Below are 21,377 nucleotides of genomic sequence, written 5' to 3'. Positions count from 1 at the left end.
TTAACCCGAGACTGGGGTAGAGAAGAAACATCAAAACGTATAAAAGACAAAAACTAGACAGTGCGACGTCTATTTTCTTTGAGACGTCGTCCTGTCTATTTTCTGTCCCTTCTACGTTTTGATGTTCGTTCTCTAGCCCAGTCTCAGTTAATACAACCTGGTTAATATTTACCAGCTCGCCTGCACCCTCACCATATATACTTACCAAATTCCTCATGTGGTCTGTTTTGCTGCATCATATACACCCACTATTACTACGTTGGTATTACCTTCCTCAAACTTTCTGCCATCTAGTCCGTGCCGAAAGTTTACTTATATAACCATTCTTAGGATGTCACTAATCACACAGTATGGTTCTTGCATGTGGCTACTCGACTACATTCTGATGAACCTTGCTACAGTGAAAACTGGTTCTCACACGCCTCCGTAAGCTCGCGTCAATGACGCGATGCAGCGGTAGACGTTGGAAGAGGTTGTTCTCAGGTAAATTTAATCATGCGTGGGTGGTGAGCTTGCAGCGTGTTCAGTCACTCCGAGCTGTCCTCTGGAACACACCGTTTCAAATGAGACTAAACAGGTAAAGGCCTGATGCGATTAAAATACAAACTCGCATTTAAAAAAGTTCACCAGATCGTCACTTTGAGTGAAAAACAAAAAGAAAAAAAAAGGTAACATTATAAAAACCCAAGACCGAGGAACTAGGAAAACGGACAACACACAAAAATATTCGAGACCTTTGTGTGGGTGTTATCAATTTTCGTTGTTTTGTCGCTCTCAAATTATTCAATGAAGTACTTTAAGCGTATCGTACTTAAAGTACTATACTTTAAGGATGTTCATAATACTTTTACTTTATTTCAAGTACATTCTCTGAGTATGTACATGTACTTGCCTTTTACTTAAAGCATTTTTTTTTCTTGTCTGGTACTTTCCGAGGAAAGTACAACTCCCGACTTCAAAGTACAGGGTGTCCATCAAAAATATTTACAGGGATTTTTTTTTTTTTTTTTTTTTCACGCAAAAGTTAATTATTCAAAATCGGAAGCGCGTTCTCCGCCCAAATCTAGCTCTAGCGGGTTCGAACCAGACGCCAAAGTTTCAGAACTAAACGTTATCTTATTCAAAAGTTATCAGTGATTTTCTGAAATTTTCAATGGGAAAATGGGGCCAATTTTCCGCCCGTTTTCGGTAACTGCCGCCACAGAGCTCCGTGTATTATAAGAGGTCCATCGGCCGCCATTTTTACATTGAAAAATTTCAGAAGATCGCTTATAACTTTTGAATGAGATAACGCTTAATCCTGAAACTTTGGCATCTGCATGGTTCGGACCGATAGGGCTTCATTTGGGCGGAGAATGAGCGTTCGGCGATGTGTAGCTTATTTTTGCAATGTATAAAACCCTGTAAATTTTTTTGGGGAGGACTCCCTGTACATTCCCCAAATTTGCTCTTGTTAAATTTGTATAAAAAATGATGCTTTGTCAACTCTGAAGCCACTTAACTTTATCCATTATTCGCCGCCATTTCCGAACATAACTGATGCACCCCTGATTACCCCTGGGGCAATGCATACCAGGTATTAAAAAAATAACATTGTATAAGGGAATGAAAGGGCATCATAAAAAAATTTCGTTTAAAGTGCTTGTACACTGGAAGTACATTGCATTTATAGTACTTTACCTCAAGTGCGATTTAACCCGGTGTACTTACTACTTCACTTGAAGTACATAACCTCTAATTTTCTATGTATTTCACCTCAATCACTTTTAGATATTTTTCCTCAATCACTTTTAGATGTGCTTTACCCAACCCTGCAATTTTCGCACCGATGAAAATTCACCAGCTTGTCTGTTTCCTCCCTACTTCTTCAACCATTCATTTTGTTTTAGTGTGCTTTTTTACTTCCCTCGTCAGCATGGCTACACGTTTTTCAGCTGCTGGTTTTAATGCGACTAGCTGTGCGCAGCCTACACCGCGGAGATGTGGAACGACCCCAAGGAGTTATCCACACACACAGAAAGGATATATATAATAAAAAAAATAGCTAAGGTCCTGGACAAGCAACTATAGTGTGGCACATTTCGAAAAGTGTCCGAAATGCCAGGCGCCTTTCTTGTATTCTTCCAACTTCGTTGTGCACGCACCACGCGAAAGCCTTCCAGTTCCGCGGTCACCGCTGAGTGCCTCACAGTCACCGGCGTTCATAGAAAGTCTTCTTCCACACGAGTCCTACAGGTGTCCCCGCCCGCAAAACTGAGCAGCCCCATGGTGGCAGCCCTGCCGTAGCGATGCCTGCGCTCTCCCGCCCGCGAGTCCATGCCCACGCGCACGCGAATCGCGGGGGCTCCCTTCTCGTCGCCGATGGGAGGCTTGCTGAACTCCGGGTGACTCTTACAGCAGAAGTAGTGGACCAGGTAGAGGAACCCCTGACGGAAAGCGTCGTGCGTGAAGGCGTACACGCAGCCACAGAAGCAGCTAAAACACTGAGCGGCGAAAAACAGAGTCTCGAGCGCGGAAGCCCCGAGACCCGACGTGTGCACCGAGGGGCTTATGGTGACCGTCAGCAGGAACGGGAGCCACAGGAGCAGAAACAGCGAATACGCGATGGCGTTGGTACGAAGGAGGCTGCGCTGCAGGATCTCCTCGCGAGTGGCCAGGCAGTTTCGCAGCTCGAGGTTGTACGTGTAGTCTCGCTGTTCGTGCATCGCCTTGACGAACACGGCGGCGGTGAGTACGCACGGCACGGAGAGTGCCACGAACATTTTGCTCTCGCGCATGTCTCTCTCGCACACGTCCAGACCGCCCGTGACCAGCGTGACCACGAGCACCATGGCAATGGCTATGGTCCACGCGGCGAACACGAGGAACGCGACTAGTTTGGCGCCGCATACGGACGAGTAGACGTCGCTCTCCTGGCGGCAGCTTCGCACGTAGTTTTCGCCCGCGATGAACAGGAAGGTGAAGACGCTGGCGTAGAAGCCCAGCAGGGCTGGGTACCACTGCCAGTGGCAGGTAATCATGCTTCCCTGGCAACCGGCCAGGATGGCCACTATGGTGATGGGAAAGCCGACGGATGTGACCAGAAGGTTCGCGATCGCCAGATTGGCCACGAGGACGTTGCCCTTGCGCCGGAGGTTCTCTTGGATGAAGAGCGACGAGATCTGGAAGATGTTCAGCGTCGTGCCGAGGACGGAGAAAACCCCGTAGAGGACCAGACTCACGAGAGCGTTGTTCTGGTAGGGCATCCATGACAAGGAAGGCTCGTCGTTGGCACTGCGCGTAGCGTTGGCTTCTCGGGAGGGCGGCAAGTCCGACGCCGCGTAGGCGACTGAAGGCAAGCTGCTGCCCTGCTGGTGCAACTGCTGCTGCGGAACTCTTTTCAGCAGCTCCAGGAATAGTGAGGCAGTAGCAGAAGCGCCCATCAAGGTCACGTTTGCGAGGGAACGTTGCCAGTGCGCCGCTTTATCTTCACGCGGGGACTGCAAAAGAATAAAGGCAACAACGACACTCATTGGTATCTTGATAGCTTGTACGCACATGTAGGTATACAGCATAAAACTGCGTACAAAAAGTCGTATGCTATTCCGGTTAGTGACCGGTCATTAAAGGGGTACTCCGCCGATTTTTGAGCTACCTCAACTAACTATATTTTCTGACTCCCAGGCCTTTACCCTTTCTGGAATGCTATTTAATATCGTGAAATTCATAATAGTTATTGCGAAATCGGCAAATGAAAATGATGCAAAAACAGACATTCAAATATACCCGCCCTTTTCAGGGCCGTGACGTCAGTGGAAGTTCAGCTTGCCAGTCGGGCGAGCAGTCTAAAAAATAGAATATGCCAATGATTTGTTCCGTGCTGGAGCGCGGGGACTGGAGCGAGCTTCCAAGGCATTCATTTGACACCATGAAACTGCTTCAAATCAGTTGGGAACAAATTCTACAGTCCAAAGAGTGAACCCCTGCACTTCCAATGACGTCACTTTTTCATTGTTGCCAGTAGAGACTTTCAGTTTGAAAAACACGGTGAGGACCAAAATTGTAAATTCAATAACTTCGTGAAAAAAAATTATTTTGACCTAATATTTGGGACACTATTTTGGCGATGTTGTTTGGCGAGTTTAGCAAAATTTCAAGCAAATCGGGGACCATGAAGAAATCGGCGGAGTACCCCTTTAACGCAAATTTACAATGCATGTGAGTTTAACTGGTCTCGTTGATACGGTCACACGTATTGTCTGTTGTTCCACAAAATCGCTTCAGAACTCAGGGAATTCCGCGGTCCCTGGCGTGCTCGCGAATATCTACAGTGAATCATCTAAATAAACATTTAAAACACCATTTTCGTATACCATACTACTTCTTTACACTGAATAAGAACTTTACAATTTCACTAAAACATTTCTTTCGGAAGAAGTGAGCATGGGTGCAGCGCGAGGGCCGGAACTCGCGATTCGACAGCGAGTAGCCAGAATTTCGAAAATCGTGAAACGAACAGCGTACGTGAGGCGCACAGATGAACAATAAACGCGTCGCATAAATTGAGTCCGCGTCGTGCCAGCGCTTAATTATCATTTTTTTTTTCACTTAGCCACCAATTTCGATCGCATTAGCATTCCCGCACGAACTCCGAGGCTATTTACCACGTACCCGGTCTTCAAATCCTTCGCCATCGACCCGCGCGACCGTTAGGCGAGTTTTAGTGTCGGCCTGCGAACCAGATCAAACGATCGCTGACGGTCCCCCGCGTGCGGCGCTGTCGTCCAGTGTTGCCAGAAGGAGAAAAAAAAAGTCAGCAGATTGATCTCCAAAAAGTCAGTAGATTTGCACAAAAATCAGTAGATTCTACGAAATCTGTGTTTTGCCATGTTTTGCCATTTCCATTAAACCATGTTTCGAAGAAATACTATAGAGCAACAAATAACATGGTAATAAACACAAATAACATATACAAAAAACAAGACCATTTCTCGAGTAATTCTTTATGAAAAACAAAGTAAAATGGCACCGTGAATATATATATATATATATATATATATATATATATATATATATACAGGGATGGGCAGTATTTTAAATACAAGTATTTGAAATACGTATTTCAAATACTTAGTGTATTTTGCATTTGTATTTAATTACAAATTGGGTAATGTATTTGACGTGTGTATTTAAATACTAAAACGTGGGTATTTCAAATACAATTGTAGTTAAATACAATTTTGTGGGCGAAAATACATCCCTCAAATTTATTGTCACTGACCAGAGCAGGAAGAAAATCAGTAGTGTTGACGATTGGGCTAGTTGGTCATTCATATTAGCGGAAAACAAACAGCGCAAGGACAAGGACAGAGTAGAAGGCGGTAGACACACACAGCGCTGACTTACAACTGAGCTTTATTGGCACTGACAACCTGTATAAATACACAATTTGCCCTGCCCAAAAGCCAAGAAAAGAAACACAAGAGGAGGACTACACGTGTTCCTAGAGTCATCTGCAGGCGCCGTTGCTCTCCGATCTGAGTAGAAAAATACACTCCTTTTCCGTCAAGGCAAGTGACGGGGCACTAACACACTCAGAGCCCGATTGTCCAATGGCGCGGGCTTCTATAATCTCACGTGTCAGTTTATCTTTTTGTTTACTGATGACCGTGCATCGTTCAAAAACCGGAGTGCATCCGCAATCGCGGCAATGCACCCCAAGGTGCCCCGACACAACCTGAGACACATTATATCGATGCTCTCTTAAACGCTCATTAAGACAACGTCCCGTCTGCCCTATGTATCTCCGGCCACAGGACAGGGGAATAGTGTAGACAACACCCGTTAAGGTAGACAACACCCGTTAAGGACATTAAGGACTTATACTACTCGATTCCACACACGGAGCTTTTAATGTGCGTCGAAGAGTGTATTGACAACCACGGGTGTGTAGCGTTTCAAAATGAATGTGGTCTGGGGGTAAGAGACTTCTTGGAGCTTTTAACCTTTTATCTAAAGTCGACGTTTACAACTTGGAATGGAGAGACTTTCATTCAGAAAAACGGCATATGCATCGGTTCCTGTTTAGCTCCCGTATTGAGCAATATTTATCTTGCATTTTATGACAGAATTTTATCTAATAGACTTGAAGGCTCTAGGGTAAAAAAGGTTTTTAGGTTTGTAGATGACTACTTAGTGCTTGTTGACTGTGACTCAGACCACTTTGCTGGCGAAATTTCTGAGGTTTTGGCCACTTTTAGTAAATGCTTGGAACCACTGGTTATCACGCATGAATTACCAGTAAACGGTTCCATAAGATTTTTAGACCTTAGGCTGCAGTGTCTCCCCACACACACCTGCTGGCTTTATGAACCAAGGAGTAATAAACCCCTCCTGTCGTTTTCGTCTGCCCACTCTAAACTGGTAAAAAGGGGAATCATCAACATTTGCTTTAAAAACGCCCTTAATAAATCATGCTTTCACTTAGTCAAGGATAGCTTTCAGAATCAAGTAGCGAGGCTCACGGCCGCGGGCTACCCGTTGCGCCTCTTAACGGCAGTCGCAGAAACTCTACTAAAGAGAAGACGGATTGAGAATGCTGAACAAGTTAACAGGAAAAACAGGAACATCACAGTATTACCGTACCTACACAAAATATCCCACAATCTGAAAAAAGTGGGACGCCGAGCTGGTGTTCACGTGGTCTTTTCGGCTCCAGACAAGCTATCTATGATGTGCAAAAGAGTGAACTCTCATGTAATAGAGAGACAGGTGTGCGCCAAGAAACACCAAAGCCAGTTTGTTACATGCGTTGCGGGTGTTGTCTACTCTATTCCCCTGTCCTGTGGCCGGAGATACATAGGGCAGACGGGACGTTGTCTTAATGAGCGTTTAAGAGAGCATCGATATAATGTGCCTCAGGTTGTGTCGGGGCACCTTGGGGTGCATTGCCGCGATTGCGGATGTACTCCGGTTTTTGAACGATGCACGGTCATCAGTAAACAAAAAGATAAACTGACACGTGAGATTATAGAAGCCCGCGCCATTGGACAATCGGGCTCTGAGTGTGTTAGTGCCCCGTCACTTGCCTTGACGGAAAAGGAGTGTATTTTTCTACTCAGATCGGAGAGCAACGGCGCCTGCAGATGACTCTAGGAACACGTGTAGTCCTCCTCTTGTGTTTCTTTTCTTGGCTTTTGGGCAGGGAAAATTGTGTATTTATACAGGTTGTCAGTGCCAATAAAGCTCAGTTGTAAGTCAGCGCTGTGTGTGTCTACCGCCTTCTACTCTGTCCTTGTCCTTGCGCTGTTTGTTTTCCGCTAACAGGAAGAAAACTACGTTCTGCACCGAATGCAGTGTCTCTATCAAGCGCAAGCGTTTAGTGACTTTGTGATTACGGTGCTAGTCCAGGGACGAAATCGACGTTCACCGGCAGACTGGCTAAATAAGTGCCAGTGACAACTTGTGATGCTTTCCAGCCTGATTTCCACCCATATTTTTGCCTGGAATATTCTAAATAAGCGGGTCGTCCAGATTTTCGTAACTGGTGCGAGTTGCACCAATAAAAAATTCTCTAGTTAGTGCTGCGCGTCTTGGTCGTCTCGGTTCTTTGTTGGTCTATCCCAAAATGTAATCGACAAAAAAAGCTGCTTGAAGATCTGTACTTTTTTCACCTATTACGTCCAAGCTGATTACATTTTTTGTGATTATATTTCTATTACGTTACTAGAGCCTCGCACACTAACTCCTGAGTGTGCGATGCAAAATTAAAATGAGGTACCCAGAAAGCCGTTCCAGGTGCCCTGAATTCGCTGAAGCAAATTTTGAGGAATGTATTTGGAAAAGTATTTGGAGGAGACCAAATACATTTGGTTGTATTTGTATCTTGTACTTAAATGCTTTTTCGGAAATGTAATTAGATTTGTAATTAAATACATTTTAGACCAAGTATTTTGTATTTGTATTTCGATACATATTTGCATGTATTTTGCCCATCCCTGCTATATATATATATATATTTTTTTTTTTTTTTATCAGCATTGACTAGTGTTGCGATTTCGAGGATTATTCGTTGAAATCGAGACTGAGCCACTTTTGGGATCAACAGATGAGGGCAACAGTGGGACAACCACCTGTCGCTATTATTGAAACGAAACTAAAACAAGACGTCCCAGCAAGTGCGGGCGTGCACGTCCATTTTATGTCCTCTGCAAGCTGCCATCTTTCATTACTGGGCTGTGGAAGGTTTTTTGACGCAACGCTGTCGGCGCGGAGCACTGTCGAGGCTATGTGTCGTCTGCTACGAGCTTATTTCTTTTTCGCCTGACTCAAAGCTTGCGTTCGAACGTGGAGAAACTTAATTCGTTAGCTTTTTAAGCCACCGAGGAATAACATTATGTAATTTTCTTGCCAAACCTTCCAAATAAAAGTTAAGAACCGAAATTTGGATGTCGATCCCATGCGTTCCGCCGGGCGAATGAATGAAAATGGCGGCCCTCCCCGCTAAGCTGGGAGCAGCCGAGATTCCACGCGCATGCGCTCACGCCTGTCGCACTACGCCGCAGACTGATTGGCTCACTTGGGAGGAAGACGTTACGGCTACGAGATCCTAGACTGGCCAAACTCCCCCCATATATGGCTCTGGCCCGGATGTCACCGTCGAACCCAACGTTGGTCGAACCGGTCGAACCTGCTCTGGGTGAATAGATATGAACATACGGTTAAGTAGGGGTGTAGCGAACTTTTGTCGAACCGGATTTTTAGGTCGAACTTTCGTGGTTCGACTGGGTTGAACCGGTTCGACGAACCTTCGAAACTTTTCACCAGATTCGACCGGTTCGACTTTGCCAACGTTACTAGAACACTCAGTTGGGAAACTCGCCGTCGAAACTTGGGCCGCTGGCGTCCACCGAGACCGAGCTAAATACGACAACAGCGCCACTCTTTGTCATTTGTCTGTACTGTGGTCACCTTCAGCTTTTACACAGCATATTTTTGCGTAAAAACAAAGGGAAAAGACTCTTTTTGTATGACATTTATTGGAGTTTAGTACAAAATGATAGGCGCGTGATGTTTTTAAAATTTTTAGTTTGCAGGGTTTTGCGGCACAATTAATATTGTTTTTATACAACCATGCATCAGCGTGACTTTCAGGTAGCGCGTCTCGATCTAGGTGCATTTTAACTTCGGTAGTAATGCGCGGCGCGTCCGCTGGGGAAACGGAGGTGGCACCCCTGTAACCTCTTCCGCTGTATCCGTGTCGGCGCCAAAATGCCGATTAAAGCCAAAATAGAAGTAACGTGCAGTTCCTCGAGTGGCCGCTGCGGGAGAAATGGCGGCGTTCTGTTCGCCATTAGCTCGGTTCTGGTGGACAGATTGGGACCACTTTTTCAGAGCAGTCTCTATGGCAGTTTCCCAACTGAGTGGTTCTAGTAACGTTGGACTTTGCGGACAGTGTGGCCAGACCTTGATACACGCATGTCTAGGTTTGGAGAATTTATTTTTATGCAAAGGGTTATTTTATTTTATGAACAGTTGCAATTAAAAGAAACCAATTCTAATCACTGAAGACGTTAATAAATATATATATTTTTTTTGTACTGTATTAACTGAAATAACCAATCAACGGTGCCCTTAATTCATCCCTTCGAAGTCAACTGGCCAGCCTGTCGCGCATGTGCACACGAGTCGAACCTCAATACAAGGTTCGTCGAAATTTCCACAAAAAGTTCGAAAAAGTCGAACCTGGTCGAACTCAACCTCGGCCTGTTCGCGACACACCTACGGTTAAGTCGCTCGAATAGGTTGGGTTTCTGGGCCGTCTAGTCAGTGCTTCGTTTTTAATTCTGGGAGAATATGAGTTTCCTTTGATGGGCGACCCTGGGAACTGAAGGGGCCAAATAATAAATTTTTAATATGTTTACTGAGAGAAAGTCAGTAGATTTTCTTCTTTTACAGTGAATCAGTAGACCCGGAACGAAATCAGTACATCTACTGATAAATCAGTAGAGCTGGCAACACTGCTGTCGTCCTACACGCCACAGCGGTACGATCTGTCCTCCCCACTTCCGGTACGTTGCTACGAGAGGTTTCATAGGCAGACAACAACCAAAATCTAAGCAAAAAAAAAAAAAAAACCATAGCTTTTTTTTAATTAATTAAGAAAGAAAACAACAACAACAACTGGCACTCGCTGACGAAACCAAGCACCACGCAAAATCACCCTGCAACACGTTCCGAGGTATTCGAAAGACCCATTTAAAAATTCGATCAAGCAACATTGGCGGTCGTCATCTCTTCACTCGTTCTCAATACGAGCACTCGTTCTCAATACGAGCCGAGCCGAGCTCACGCCGAACGCTGACGCAGCTCTCATGTCCAATACACGCTCAGTGTGTGTGTGTACCCAAACAATGGCGGACTCGGATAATTGGAGCAGCTGCTAGATGGCGCGCAACTTTTGAAAAGGCTCGAAAGCAAGTACGGTTTTTTGGCCGACCCTGTCCAAACGTCGTCGGCCACGGAATGGGAGAGAGAGGTTCGTAAAAAGGTTCGAGACCAGGAAACACAGCAGTTGTTTGCAAAGGTGCCCAATCGAAGACTACGCTCGATGTGTAAGTAGCAAACAAGAGGACCATCGACTCGGAGGCTAGGCTATACGATAAAAGCCTGGGTAGTCGTCTGCTATTTGATGCACGAGCCGAGGCCGGGGGCACTAAGGACTATGTCTTACAGACGACACTTTGATTCTACCATGACCACGAGCGAGTGCCGGGTGTACGGTGCCCACGACGAAACAGTAGCACACATTGTACTGGAATGTGCAGGACTCCGGCCATCCCGGTCAAGAGGCAACGACAGAGACCTTCAAAGCCCTCTGGAGCTTGCCGAAGTATTGGGCTTCACTGTTTCGAGAGATAGACACCAAACCACTAAGGTTAGGCCAGCCGCACTAGCGGACAGGCCTGCCTCGAACTAGACTACGGCCTCCAGCGGCCCCCATGGGCCGTCTGTCGAGGCAACAAAGAGACGATTGGAGGACTGGTGCAAAAAGATCTACCTGGGCAAATAACACGCAAGTCTTGGGCAGGAATATTGTTCGAGCCCGCCCGATCTAAAGGGAACAGCCGCATCATCATAATCATCATCATCATCGACTGTATTGCACTATTTACATTAGCATACGATAAGGCGTTATGATATTTACGTACAATAAATGAAAGCCTCAAAAGCGAGTACTTCGAGTACTAAGCAATATTTGATACACTAAGAGATTCCAATACGCGTTTGATTATACGAACGATTAGCACGTTAAAGGCGCCATTTCTAGCACGATATTGTACAAGAAAGGTTTACCAGCAGTCCAGCACACACAAAACGTCTAAACCACAATCGAGTCTTTTTTTTTTTTTTTTTTCAAAATAGAAAATTGATATTTTGGGGATAGCGGACGCCAGGTTACGAGTGTAAAGCGATAATTAGCAAGTTCACTGCATCAAATCCCCTTTGAAATATTGAACTTAGCTTGCACATTCCAATATACGCGTAGAAATTAAGGGAGAGGAGGAGAGGAGAGCGCTCTTGAACGTCGGAACAGCGAGCTCTGGTTGGAATGATTAGTGGGTAGACGCAAAGCCAGCCGAGTTTGTCTCCACTCAATCTTAGAACGCGTTTGAACGCCGAGCGTCGGCGTTTGGCGTTCACGTTCGAACGCGAACGCCAAACGCCGGACGCTAAATTACCCAAGCACCAAGGAGCACGCTGCGAATATATATTGTTACACGCCGTGCACGTGCCGGCATCTTCAGCAGTAGCTGCTCTGAAGCAAAAGCCTTCAACATCTTTTTTTGAATATTTACCTCTCATATTTCATACTGATAAGGCGAGCGCTTGCAGCGCGTGTACCTATAGGGTTCTTGCACGAGACCATGATGCAACGCTACAACCGGTTCGTAAATCTCACCGGAACCCGCCGGAATTCATGTTGGACGCATTCGTCGCTGTTATGGTATGTTTTGTGTGCTTTGGGGCCGTGTTCGCACTGTAGTTTGTCCGCTCACTCGAGTTTTTAGAAGGGTCAGTTGCGCCGCAAATAATTGTTCCAGTCGTAAAAGTCGTCAACAACAGAGCTACGGCTACCAGTATTAGTTTTTATAGAATTCTGGAGATCATCAGGGGGGAACCAAGGCGACACTCAAGCAATCGTTTCGCCGGCATTATGAATGGCTCCGACAGATACGCCGGCACAACCTCGACCAGGCGTGTAAAGACGGGAGCAGAATGCGGCAAATACCGGGCGCTAACATCTCCGGTCCCGAGAGAAAGAACTAGAAAGAAGACGACAAAAGAGCAGAGAAAGAAAGCAGACGAAGGGTTAGGCGTTTTCGCTTTGCCGCGACAAGTTGAAGTAGCTCGAGCGCTTGTCAACCTTATTTCATTTTGTCACTGTGTGATTCCGGTGTTTTTCTGCAAAGTAAGAAAAAAAAAATAACAAGGAACACCTTACAGGTGATGTTTTTCTGCTTCTTTGTGCATATTAAGGCGTCGTCCGCGATATGGGCTCATCGGGACCGCCGATGTCGACTTCTATGCCCCGCCATTGCATCGGACCTTTCGCTCTAGATTATTATATATAGTCTATGATCTCGACAGAAAAGCTTCGTACCCAAACTAAAGGTTTGTGGACTGCACTTCGTGTCAGGTGAGGGACCTCTTTGCGATTCACTAACGACAAGAAAACATTCTGAAATGTGGTTATACAAAGAGGCTCTCTGGCTCTACGCTGCTGCCACAATAAGACGCTGAATGTCTCCAACATGGCGCCAAGGCACTGATAGCAGACGACAATGTTGGTTTCGATTTCTAGCCTAACCGGAAGTGACGTCAGGTGCAAATCCTACCATCCTCCGTAGTGCTTGAGCACGGACCCTCATCGAGCGGCCGTGGCTTGAGTAATAGACCATTCACCTGCCTGCCGCCATAACTTCCACAGGAGGCAGGCGGTAGTACATGAAACAGACCGTGCCGTCTCGTGCTAAGCTGGCGCAGGCCGTAAGCGGAATTGTCGCGCATGTAGAAAGGCTACAATTCCCACGATGCATAGCGACAACGGTGGCGTAACGGAACTGGCTAGTGAGGTCGGTCTATTTGATGAAAGATCTATAAGAGACGTCGTCAAAATATGCCCTATAGCTGTTCTTAGAATTCAGACGATTAAATTCCGCTTCGCTCTATTCTCTGGCCAAATTTGCGTTGTTTTCGGTGAAGATCTACAGATTCTCGATAACTGTCCGCTATTTCTGTTTGAAAGATAGGATCACGCAAGGCAAACACTGCCCCTTTTCGAAGGACAGGAGTTGCCCAAGGTAAGGGCGGTCGTAAAGTGAAATGAGATCTATACGGCACTTTTCGTATATACCTTGGGCATTCTAGACCAATGGATGAGTTTCGTCTTCGACTTGCCTCATCTGACTCGCATAAAACTGTTTCTAAACCCAGTCGCGTTTGGAGACATTCGCCCACGCTATTCGAGGTCACGGTGGCAAAATGAAAAGCAAGAGAAGACGGTATTTTACGAATAAGTTTCGTGAGAGCACAGGGTTAGTAGCCCTAAAAAAAGGCCACAATCGATTTTTTTTTTTTTTTTTTTAGTGTAGGTTTATTTACAAAGTGAGTTGCTCGTTTATCTCGTCAGGGTTCGTTCAGTACAACAGGCCGATCTATTTTTGGGCAACGACAAAAGCACCGTTCCGGTTTGCAGTTTAGACCTAGTGTGCTTCTTAGATAGAGGAGGGCTTTTGCTCTTATAACAGTGAAAGATGTGATCCTGTAGGTTTCATAGGAGGGGGAGGACAGCTGAAGCGTTTATGGTTCCCAACGAGTTTTGTTATTTCAAAGTACCGACGTTTATTGAAGCATTACTTGTTTGCAAGGAAACATTACTTGTTTGCAAGATTTGTCGTGGGAGCAGCTAGTACTGCCAATCGCAAGGGTACTAGAATGCCAATCGCAGCTGCAGAAATATATTCCGATACCGGTGAGTATTTTTTTTTTTTTTTACATTCAGGGCACGTTTTTGTCGGAACATTTACTTTTATATTGAATACTGAAAAACTGACACACAGTAAACTTAAACTCCGAATTCCGGAGCATTTCGAATCTAACAGAAATAAACTCCGGTAAGCCCCGAACCGAATTGCAGGCGAAAGATAAGCTACGAAAACACGGAACCCTATACATATATAACCAAGCATGGTGAACGCAGCCCCTCGGCACTTTTCCGCCGGGTGAACATTCCCGAAACCCCCCTCTTCTCCCCGGTGTTGGCTGGTTGTAGAGTGCGACGGCGTGACGTAACCCATAGTAACCGAGGTGCAGTGGGAGACAGCGGGTCCTCTCGCCGTACCATTCATTGAACACTGCCATCACCAGCCTCACCATTCCTATAGCCCCCTGCTTCGTGTCTTTTGTAACTATGTTAAAAATCCTTTGCCATCTCACGTGCATCGTGCTTAGTGTCCTCTGTCACAACCATTGCATACTGTCGGCATTAGTTTTATTATTCTCGTTACTCTTTTCCACTGCGCGAATTATGCCAAAGTTCCCAAGCGCTTTAAGTTATGTCTGGTGAGGTTTCTTGGTTACAATGTGTAATCTAATAATTAGCTAAATATTAAATTTCAAATTGAAGTATATGTATTCATCCATCTTTGTGTTTTTTTAATACTTACTCTAACATTTGTTTCCGTGTTTAAATGCTCTACCATTTTGTAACTTAGCTCGAGACTGGGTATATGAAGTACTCCAGTCTCGGGTTCAGTTGCAACATAGTAAACATCCACCAGCTCGCTTGTAACCGTTTTTTTTTTTTTTTTTTTTTTTTTTTTCATTAATAGGTTTATTTTTTTAGTTCTTCCTCTTTTATACTCATTTTTTCTTGACCCAGCCCTCGAGACTGTGACAGACCCCTAATCCGGCCCCTTAGCCGAAAAGTTTGGAGACCCCTAGCTGACTCTAGAGAATAACGATGTTAAAGATGACACTTTAGAAGACACACATGCAATCGGCGTTGCGACGATGACATTCCAGCGATCATGCGTCAGGCACCGATCGTATTTTTGTTTGGGAACACGCATTTATGGGTGCCCACGCATTTTCCAGATTCTCTCCACAGACTGTTACCCTGGTATTAACTTGCTAATAAATCTTCAGCTTGTTTGGCGAAAAAAAAAAAAGACGCGCGGATAATTTTCACAAACTCAGGGGGAACTAAGAGAAATTAGTTCATTTCATATCATATATTTGAAAAGGTTTTTTTTTTCCTTGTTTTTCCCGAGGTTTCGCTTGCGTTAACCTGCTCGTGCAATTCTAAACTTTCTTTTCGGTATCTACTCAACTCTATCTCACTATGTTTATTTTCATGGATGCCCAAAAACTCAGACTGTTTCACCCGAGAAAATAAATAATTAAGAAAAAGATTCCCCTATCTGCTACACTGACCGTTTAACTTCACTTTTTATTCCAGGACAGCAGCAGTGGGACGCAGCTGGAGCGGTTCCTCAACTCTTCGATGGCGCGGTCGTAGGTTTGAGAGGCTCTTCGATTTGGTAACGGTCCTAATGTGATGATGACCTCGCTGAGTTAGGGGATAAATTACCTCCGACTCTCTCTACATCACGCAATGAAGAAAAAAAAAAAATCGAGCGGAAAACGTCGGGGGAAGATCAATACAGGAGATAATTATCAGCATATCGTTTCCAAATGGCCCCAATTTCCTGAAATTGAACCCATTCGTATCGTAAAAATTCTTACCTGGAAGTGAGTAGAGGATTTTTTTTTATTCATATCGAAGAATAAGAGTCCTATGATATATAAAATGCTGTCCTAATTTCCTACCGCGGAGGCCCACTGTCCTCCATATATGACATAAACATAGAACCACCACGATGTAACACGCACGATCCCATCGACGAAGGTGGAGACAAATTGAAAGCTATCGATACCAGCAAAAACACCGGCGCCAATAACGACGACAAAGAAAGAACGGCGCCGTCCAGCGCGACGGACGTTCTCTTAATCTAATCCCCGAAACCAACACACAAGTTCCGACCCAGTTCCTGACTATCTTAGCTCTGTTTTAAGGGAACCCCGCTAACAGAGTCATGGATGTCGGACCATTTGCGATTTCTTCCTCTTTCTTTCTAAAGATTGAGTATGCATATATACGTGCAGTGAATGACAACCTTCCAAACGACGATTGTGAGAAAGCCCGCATGCGGCGGCAGCGATTAGAACGACTGGTAGCCGCCCCGGCGCAAGGTGCGTGGGGGGGCCCCTTCGTCGACCTGTGCCTGTTCCCAAAAATACGCCCCCGAGAAGGCCGAAAGCAATCCATAACTCAATAAAAACGCCGCTGTTCCACTCGTACACGCTCTTCGTCTATTTCCACGAGTGAGGAATCGATGCATCCGGCCCGGGGAAACTCTACCAGCGTACATGATCCGCGGACGAGCGAAGGGGGCCCGCAGCGAAAAGCGTTTTTATGCGCATGCATAAAAACGGCGGGAGCACTCTGTAACAGAGAGCCACGTAAATGATGAATGCCGTTCCTTTATCTCTGACCGTGTCACGTGGCGTACACGGTCGCGTGGAAAAATAATCACGGTCAGGCCGGTAATGCTCCCGGGAGGCAAGGTCGAGCGCACTGCACTGCGGCGACGAGCGCTTGGTTTGGCTCGCGCGCGAAAGCGCTGAACGCCAGTTGGGAAACACGCACTGCACGGGGAACACATAAATTAAACTCAACTACGGATGTATCGTGGCTGTAGATGAAGCTAATTACACGAACGCGAATTTTTTTTTCCCCCATACTGCATTAGACAATACAGCCGTCCAACTGCTTCCGGATTATATCTTCGTGCAGACATGTTCTTATAAACGAATGTAAGAAGAAATGAAGCTTCCCAGATAAGTAGAGGACGGGTACCGCACATTTCATTGAACGCCATTTCATCGAATAAGTGGACATTTCATCGAACGCCGTTTCATCGAACGCCGATTCATCGAACACCGATTCATCGAACGCCGTTTCATCGAATTTCCCTTTACTAAATTTTGGAATAATACCATACTTTTTACATAATTTACTATCGCTTTTGAAACAGTTTTGACGCTCTAAATTCACCAGAAATAAAATTACTACCCCGGTCAATTCTTCGTCCACCTAAACTTTGGTTACTGAATGATAGAAGGTAGTTATCATACCAAAACTTGAGTCGATACGCGACTTATTCTTTTCTGGCGAGGTAGGCGGCTGTTCTCGGCCACACACTTTTTGCGACTTCATCCCTCTATTCATTTACGCGTGAAAGGCAACGCCTTTTTTATTTTGTATTTGTCGATTTACCTGTGTTTTCATTTGATCATAGGAGAATAACTTTCTGTTTAAGAACATATATGTTCTTAAGACGCGTATCCCCTCTTCGTTAATATTTTCTAGCTGACCGAACCGTGAACCTGTCGGATCTTCGACATGCAGTATATATACTGTATATCGAAAATCCGGCCGGTCTATGGTTCTATCGATTACAATAAATGAACAAAGAGTGGAGACACGTCTTTTCTTTTCCGTATCATATGGGACACGGAGACAGATCATTGCTTTAAGGACGGCTTCGTCCTGAAGCAGAATAGGTATCTTCAAGGACTTCGATGAAATGGCGTTCGATGAAACGGCGTTCGATGAAATGTCCGGACCCAGTGGATGACGTGGAGTCCGAAAACAGTGATTTGTAGTTGCACGCTGCCTCATTTCGTGCGCCGGAATTATTTTCATATAAATAATGAACAGTATACCGAAAATGATAGTGAAATACTATTGGGGCAGAGTTGTGCGAACTGTGCACACAATGTCCCCCAAACAAAAATTTATATTTTTTATCTTTTATTGCCAAAATAATTTACGCGCTGCTGAACGCAAGCCCAGATGCAGCGCCCAAATGCATCGCTAGCGGTCCCACCAAGATTCCAAAGTTTCAGAACTAACCGTTATCTTATTCAAAAGTTGTAACTGATTTCCTGAAATGTTCAAGGGGAGCTCTCGAATACATCGAGCTGAAGGGCACCAGCTACCGAAAACGGACGAAAACCGTCGGGCCCCAGTTTCCCCTTGAAATTTTCAGAAAATAACTCATAGCGTTTTTAATATGATAACAGTTAGTTTTACACTTGGGCCAAGGCTGAGCGTTCGGAGATGCGTAATTTCTTTTTCGGCCATTTTGTTTTTGTTTGTTTGGGGGGGGGGGGGGTGGACACATTGCACATCAGCGTGATAAGTGAGCACCTTCGTATCACCTGTGCAGCTTTAATAATAACAGCGGAATATTTACTTCCCCGTCTCCTTCGGAAAACTTGATTCACAGTTACAATGTACACTGTCACGCAGAAGCAAGAACCTCAGGCTAGAGTTTTTGGTACTGCTTCGGAAATGGATATACTTGCATACAAACTATGCGGAGAGCAAGTCGTCTGCTTCTTGTGCAAGAGTTGCGGTGACGTCAAAACGACGCCGAGCTCTGATTGGCTTTGATTGAAAGGATAGTGGGTAGACCTCAATGCTAGATGCCTTGAGGTCTACCCCGTATTTTTTTTTTTTTTTCAATGAGTCAATAACAGCCTGGCGTTCTAACATTTTGCAACCCCTGTGCAAGAAGCAGACGAACTTGCTTGCGCTCCGCATAGAAATGAAGCTATCACTATAAACACGAACTTAGTTGTATCACTATGAAAATGAACATCGGACGTATTACGGTTATGTTCGATGTTCACTTCATGTGTCTGGAAAAAAAAAAAGAGACCATAAATTTAAAGTAGCAACTGTTAACTGTTGTTGGGAACCTTTATTATTTTGTTTGTATTTTAACAGCGTTTGAATGGAATAAGATCGATCAAAGTGTATTCCCACCTGTATGTTCACATGGCAAGTTTTTCTGGTTTTTTTTTCTTGCAATAACGCATCGAAGGCGCTAGGTAACCGTCAATAAATCAATAAATCAATCTAGCGTTGTGGAACGATCGAGACGTCGTAGGTCCAGAATCTCGAGATAGGTTTATGGCATATGAATAAAAAGTCTGCATTCGTTACTGGCGATCAAGACGAACCATTGCAAAACGCAACGTGGCAAGAACGCACACACAAAAAGAGATTCCGACAGACTTTTGGATGGCAATAAGACTTTAAGTAACCGCTGTGAAATGGAGACTAACAAAATTAACAAATAATGCCCAATTGCAAAAAAAAAAAATAATAAATAAAAAAAAACGACTGAAGCATTTTAATGCTTTGTGTCAGTACTACCTGCTATTGCTATACTTCGAACAGTCGCTGGAGGAAGATATTTCATTGCCAGAAAGGGAAAAGGGGATGAAGAGAAAGTCGGCGTCGCCCACCGACACGCACCGCTGGGAGCGCAGATCCATCGCAAAAAAAAAACAAAAACAAGACCGGCGTCACGCTTCCTGGTGGTTCTTATTTGTTAAACGGGGAAACTTTCTGGCTCGGCAAATACCGACGCGGTGGAACTGTTTTGGTTGTTGGACGTAAGACGGCGGGGGGAAGGGGACACCCCCAGTCGCCCCATAATACTTCATTCAGGGCTCTCTGGAGTGAGTGCTATATTTAGAAACCAGAAGCCGTGTATTTTCTTCCGAGATGCACGACCTTGAAGTAGGCGAGCGTCGAGTGCGGAACAAGTTCTTTCGCACACGAAGACCGCGGAAGCAAAGTGTTAATCCCCTAGGCGAGTCGCTGTCCCTGACACTGACACAAATAAACGGTTGCCGCGTTAATAAATCTTCGCAAACGACGGACCTATAATTTCTGGGTCTCGATAAGTATACAAGAAAATTAATCTGACCGATGCACGACTCAGATTCGTAAACTAGCAATAACATGTTATGTCGAAAGTTCAGTTGAATTCACGAGTATTCTGAGGCAATAATAACTACCATTTTATTCAGGTTTCGATACACGCTAACACGGATTACACAGAAAAGGCCTAGAACTGACTCCGCGAGCTTGTTCTTTGTCTGTATTACTTCCTGTCAGTAGACGACATGTGCACTCGCATTCACTCACATCAAGCATATGCCCGAGGGAGCGGATGTCTCTTTTGGGCACATGCCCAATGTCTCTGCTGCCGCACCCCTCGTGAAAGTGAGGTTTTGTAAAGACGCGGAACTTCAAGCAAGATCGGAGTTCACCCGATTAATGGATGACTGAAAGTCCAACAGGGCCGGCCTAGTTTCGCCATGCGAACAAACACACACTGCTCACAACTGCTTGAGTTGCCAAGAAGCTGCATGCTTTCGTACGCCCGCGAGCAGGCTGTGTTGTTTGTCTAGTATGACTCGTCTAACAGCAAACACACCACCACGTAGTGTACACACGAAATAGTTATTTGGACCGGTGTATGCGCGCTTCGATTCGCCCAACAACTCATCCGCACACTGATTTCACGCGTTCCGCATCGCAAGTGCACACTACACCCAGCTTCCGAAAACATGTTACAGCTGACTGGCAGCAGTCGTGTCGCAGAAGGTTGCAAATAAGACAGGCCCATTAGCGTGCACTCACTGGTAACCCGAGCAAAGCTAACGGAATGAGACTGATATTGCACATGTGGAGACACTCGCTATTTCATGTTCGGTTTCATGGCCGGCACAGGCTGGAAGCAAACATACAAAACCACAAAAACACAGAGCGGAAAAGGAAACCGAAGACGTTTAATCGGTGCAAAACTGAACCCAGCATCTTGGAGCCACCACGTAGTACGAGAGCCTCTGGTAGTACGTGGTTTAACCTCGAAGACTCCGGGGTTTACAACACTTGCACACAATCTTTTACGTGACTCCGTGTGTTCAGACTACAGGGCCTGTAACTGGTATGAGCACCGTTGTTTGTGACAGTCCCACTCTGCTATACAGCCCCATCTTTACTCCTCTTGGGGACATTTCGTTGCCTGTCGTCGGGGCGGCTCGCGGGAGGGCCGCAGGAAACTCACCCAGCCTGGACTGCGGCCGACCACGAGAGAAGCGGCAGCGGCAGCAGCAACAGCGGCGGCGGCAGCGGCAGCAGCGTGCCGGCCCTAGGTCTCCCCTCGGGAGGGTCCCTCGCCATGGACGCGCTGCGGGCCGAGTGATCCAGGCGGACGGTCACACTGTTGCCGCAGACAGCGTCTCCAGGGCAACAGGCCGACCAACACGGCGTGGTCCGCGTGCGTGCTCCGCCCTATCCAGTTCGATATCGTTCGTCGTACGCCGACTGACCTGACGTGCCCGCTGTCGTTTCCGGCTTTCACCGCGACTCGTGAGCAATCGTGAGCGCGGGGCCCGATCAGCGC

The 21,377-nt window shown here is 45.7% G+C and overlaps 1 protein-coding gene across 1 annotated transcript; it reads right to left on the bottom strand.

The window, feature by feature from the left end:
• Window positions 1-1,969: 1,969 nt before the first annotated feature.
• LOC8033386 lies at window positions 1,970-21,080 on the bottom strand. The gene is made up of 2 exons (XM_042287199.1): window positions 21,039-21,080; window positions 1,970-3,479 (listed from the first exon to the last, which is right to left on the bottom strand). The coding sequence occupies exon 2, from the start codon at window positions 3,420-3,422 to the stop codon at window positions 2,202-2,204; it is 1,221 nt and encodes a 406-aa protein (XP_042143133.1). The 5' UTR covers window positions 3,423-3,479; window positions 21,039-21,080; the 3' UTR covers window positions 1,970-2,201.
• Between the last annotated feature and the right edge of the window lie 297 nt (window positions 21,081-21,377).

Source organism: Ixodes scapularis, unplaced genomic scaffold, assembly GCF_016920785.2.
Source record: "Ixodes scapularis isolate PalLabHiFi unplaced genomic scaffold, ASM1692078v2 PGA_scaffold9__187_contigs__length_104089568, whole genome shotgun sequence".
In the NCBI taxonomy this organism is placed as follows: domain Eukaryota; kingdom Metazoa; phylum Arthropoda; class Arachnida; order Ixodida; family Ixodidae; genus Ixodes; species Ixodes scapularis.
This window is presented reverse-complemented; position numbering and strand designations above follow the sequence as displayed.

What these genes read in the sequence shown, in the direction of transcription:
- LOC8033386 (XM_042287199.1), bottom strand. Translation starts at nt 3,422, where the DNA reads ATGGGCGCTTCTGCTACTGCCTCACTATTCCTGGAGCTGCTGAAAAGA.